Here is a 4456-nt window from a genome sequence, read left to right on the forward strand (position 1 = left end):
TCGTTTCAAGAAGGTTCGGTGTAACTATCATTCTCATCGATTTCACTCGAATGGGTGGTGGGTATTCCTTCCGGCTTAGCGCATCCGCCACAACATTAGCTTTTCCCGGATGGTAAAGAATGTCGCAGTTGTAATCTTTGATCAATTCTAGCCACCTTCGTTGCCTCATATTGAGATCTTTCTGTTCAAAGAAGTATTTAAGGCTTTTGTGGTCTGAATAAATTGTACACTTTGTTCCAAACAAATAGTGCCTCCAGATTTTTAAGGCAAACACTACCGCCGCCAACTCTAAATCGTGGGTTGGATAGTTAATTTCATGCTGCTTAAGTTGTCTCAAAGCGTAAGCAATAACCTTGCCTCGTTGCATCAAGACACAACCCAACCCTTGATGAGATGCGTCCGCATAAACCACTAAGTCTTCTGTCCCTTCTGGCAGCGTTAAAACGGGAGAACTTGACAATTTCTCCTTTAACATTCGAAAAGCTTTCTGTTGATCATCATTCCATTCGAACCTTTCTTCTTTCTTTGTTAGTTTAGTTAAAGGGAGGGCTATTTTGGAGAAGTCTTGGATAAATCTCCTATAATAGCCGGCTAGACCTAGGAAACTTCTTACTTCACTAACATTCTTCGGGGGTACCCATTTCACCACGGCTTCCACCTTAGAGGGATCCACCAAAAGTCCCTTTTCGTTAATTACGTGTCCTAAAAACTGCACTTCCCTAAGCCAAAACGCACACTTAGAAAACTTAGCATATAATCTTTCCTTTCGAAGCGTCTCGAGTACCTGACGTAAATGACTTGCATGTTCAGACTCGCTACGAGAGTACACTAAAATGTCATCAATAAACACTATGACGAACTGATCTAACATATTTCGGCATACCCTATTCATTAGATCCATAAAAGCGGCCGGAGCGTTAGTTAATCCGAATGACATTACCAGGAATTCGTAATGTTCGTAGCGAGTTCTGAACGCAGTCTTAGGTACATCCTCTTCCCTTACTCGTACTTGATGGTAGCCCGATCGCAAGTCGATTTTTGAGAACCAACTTGCCCCTTGTAGTTGATCAAAGAGATCATCTATTCTCGGAAGTGGGTATCGGTTCTTTACCGTGAGTTTGTTAAGTTCACGATAGTCGATGCACATTCTCATCGACCCATCCTTCTTTTTAACGAACAAAACAGGCGCTCCCCACGGGGACACGCTAGGGCGTATGAAACCCTTGTCGAGAAGTTCTTGTAATTGGACCATTAATTCCCGTACTTCCGCGGGTGCCAACCGGTAAGGGGCTTTGGCTACCGGTTTGGCATTTGGTTCTAATTCGATACGAAACTCGACTTCCCGCTCGGGTGGAAGTCCCGGCAATTCGTCCGGAAATACATCCGGGTATTCATTCACTATCTTAGTATCTTCAATTTTTAAAGCTCCTAATTTGGTATCGACAACATAGGCTAAAAATGCTTTACTTCCATTCCTCACGTACTTAATTGCTTCTAAGATAGTACAAAATTTTGCCCCTACTTCCCTTTCCCCATGAATGGTTACTCGTTTCCCTTTAGGGGATGTCACATGAATAATTTTGTTTTCGCATAAAATTTCCGCGTGATAACGGGATAACCAATCCATACCTACCACTACTTAAAATTCTCCCAAAACCATGGGAATCAAATCAATGTCAAAATCTTCATCATCTATAGTGATTTTACAACCTCTACATATTTCGTGCAAAAGGTAACTCTTACAATCGGCAATTTCTACTTCGAGAGGTGTACACATTCTTTCTATCGTGAATAAAGGGAAACGTGCAAGCTCACTAGAAATAAATGATCTACTAGCTCCGGTATCGAATAATATATAAGTGGGTATAGAGTTTATCATATAGATACCTGAGACCACATTCGGGTGAGCCCTTGCTTCTTCCGTGGAGATTTGAAACATTCTTCCCTTAGCTTTCGCGGGTTCTTCTTTCTTTCATTCCTTCTTCACCCCTTGTTTAAGCTTTGGGTAATCAACTTTCACATGGCCCGACTCGTTACAATTATAGCATACCCTCTTGGGATTCGGACAGTTATAGTACGGATGCCCTTCTTGTCCGCAATTGTAACACCCCTTCTTTCCCAACAAACATTCACCCGAATGGGGTTTTCCACATGTCTTACATCGTGGAAACCCTCCTTTGGAAGCTTCCTTCTTTCTTTGATCATGCGTTTTGGGTTTCTTAGAAGAGCCTTGTGTTGACCCCTTCTCGGCTTGCCTTTTCTCCCCACGTTCATCTTGCCTCTTTATCTCAATTTCCCTATCCCTTGCCAAATCAATGATCTCGTCCAAAGTTTCACATTTAGAAGGAGTTATGAACTCCCGAATTTCAGCCTTCAGCATGCCATGATAACGGATAATCTTCTTCCTCTCCGTTCCGACTATTTCTTCACAAAACTTCAGTTGATCAAGGAAGGTGTTCGTGATCTCATTGACTGATTCATCCCTTTGTCGGAGTCGGAGAAAGTCCTCTTGGATTCGATCCACAGCTGATTGTGGACAATGGTACTTGATAAAAGGTTGTTTAAATTCTTGCCAAGTCAAAGTTTGAACTCGATTCTCTCCGATCTCCTTGCTATACGAGTCCCACCAATCTTTAGCCCTTTGTAATAGTTGCCCCGTGGCAAACATGACTTGATCTTCCTTGTCACAATGACTCCGAATGAACACCCCTTCCATGTTAGCTATCCATCTTTGACATTCGATGGGATCAATTTCCCCATTATAAGTTGTAGGCTTACATGCCATAAAATCCTTGTAGGTGCACCGTCTTGCTTCCTTCTTGCTTTGAATCCCGGTTATCATTTCCTTCAATTCATCCACTTTACTCGTGATCATATTCTCCACCGTACTTAGTACTTGGCCCTCCACTTCTTGTGCTAGCTTTGACATGTTTGCATCAAACGCCTTCGTTACTTCATCCGAAATCATCTTGTTTAACTCGTTTCGAGTTATACGTTCGGTAGTATCCGTGTTTCCTCCACTTGCCATCTACAATTGAACATTTATGTTAAACATTATTACATTCGTTTTCCCCAGTCTTTCTATACTTCATTCATAATTACTAATTCATTCTCGTAAGTCACAATTTCATCCAATTTTTCTATACAAACATTCTAGATACACTTCTTACTTCATTCATTCATGTATGTAACGTCCCGTTCTTTTACACATTCTTTATTAAAGCATGATAACTATTGGTAATCTAAATTTCATAGAGAATTTGAGGTGTTCTTAAAGTTTAACAAGCGTTTGGAATGGGTTTGGAAACCTCGGAATCATAAACAAAACAAATCAGCAAAACAGCTTAGGAGGGGGCATCGCCGACGGCACAAGGCTGCGTCGGCGACGGTGCTCCAAAAGGTCCGTCGCTGAAATTTCTCCGTAGGCAGGGAGTTAAGCCGTCGGAGCTTCCAAGTGCGTCGCCGACGCCCAAAAGGGCCGTCGCTGATGGTGCTTCTGGCCTGCAATCGCTGTTTAATCAAAAACTTTCGTTCTCAGCCTCTTTTTCCAACCCGAAATGGTCTTGGGCAGTCCCGAAACCTTCCATAACAACCATTATCATCCAAACCCAGGATATACTAATAACTAAACCATAACCCATTCCCGTTTCTAACTAAGAACATGAAATTCTTAAAGTACTTACTTGCGTGGCGCTTTGGAACGAACACACCTTCACAAGAGCTTTCGGTTTGAGTTTGAGCACCATCACTTACTCGAATCCCTCAAACCTTGGCTCTGATACCAACTTGTAAGGTCTAAAACTTAAAAAGACACTAACGAACTTGCATTTGACAAAATAGTAAACGGGTCGAATAATTCATAAGTAAATTTTTGCAATAACCAACTATATAGTTATGAACCAGTTTTGAACCCCAAACGTTTCACAAAATATAACCAAGTTCTTGACTACAAGTTCAACATCTAACTACTTCCGGGTTAACTTTCATACAAAAGACCCGTTTTTAACGAAAGAGAACATTTAACAAAAGTTTAGACCATGACTAGAGACTTCGCGGAAGCGTGCATCATAAATGTGTTCGATCCAAGTAGCACCATCCATCATGTCGCTTTACCTACATACAACCAAACCGTTAGACATTTCGTTACAAAAATTTCATACAACGTTAAATACAAATATGACCCTTAAGTAAGCCTTCTTTCAAACATAAAGTTTCTTCCATTTTCACATTACCCTTCTAACTCATTCGACCCATACCTAAATTACATGATCGGCTTGCAATAACTCGTTACAAGTAAACGACTTCAACCATTGAACAATAGTATGCTACTACAATACATGTTAATAACGTTATGTAAGCAAGAACTTACCTTTATCGTTCTTCATTTGAGACTCGGAATGGCTTGAGAGTTCCTCCTTAATTCCTACAATCCATAATTACATACTTAGTATCATGT

The 4456-nt window shown here is 41.0% G+C and overlaps 1 protein-coding gene across 1 annotated transcript; it reads right to left on the reverse strand.

The window, feature by feature from the left end:
* Window positions 1-1972: 1972 nt before the first annotated feature.
* LOC110886591 lies at window positions 1973-3746 on the reverse strand. The gene is made up of 2 exons (XM_022134708.1): window positions 3684-3746; window positions 1973-3028 (listed from the first exon to the last, which is right to left on the reverse strand). The coding sequence occupies exons 1-2, from the start codon at window positions 3744-3746 to the stop codon at window positions 1973-1975; spliced, it is 1119 nt and encodes a 372-aa protein (XP_021990400.1).
* Between the last annotated feature and the right edge of the window lie 710 nt (window positions 3747-4456).

Source organism: Helianthus annuus, chromosome 1 (assembly GCF_002127325.2).
Source record: "Helianthus annuus cultivar XRQ/B chromosome 1, HanXRQr2.0-SUNRISE, whole genome shotgun sequence".
NCBI classification, from domain to species: Eukaryota; Viridiplantae; Streptophyta; class Magnoliopsida; order Asterales; family Asteraceae; genus Helianthus; species Helianthus annuus.

What these genes read in the sequence shown, in the direction of transcription:
- LOC110886591 (XM_022134708.1), bottom strand. Translation starts at nt 3,746, where the DNA reads ATGGTGCTCAAACTCAAACCGAAAGCTCTTGTGAAGGTGTGTTCGTTC. An exon ending in CGTTCCAAAGCGCCACGCAA is followed by an intron (nt 3,029 to 3,683) that starts GTAAGTACTTTA and finishes GTTCAATTGTAG; the next exon opens with ATGGCAAGTGGAGGAAACAC.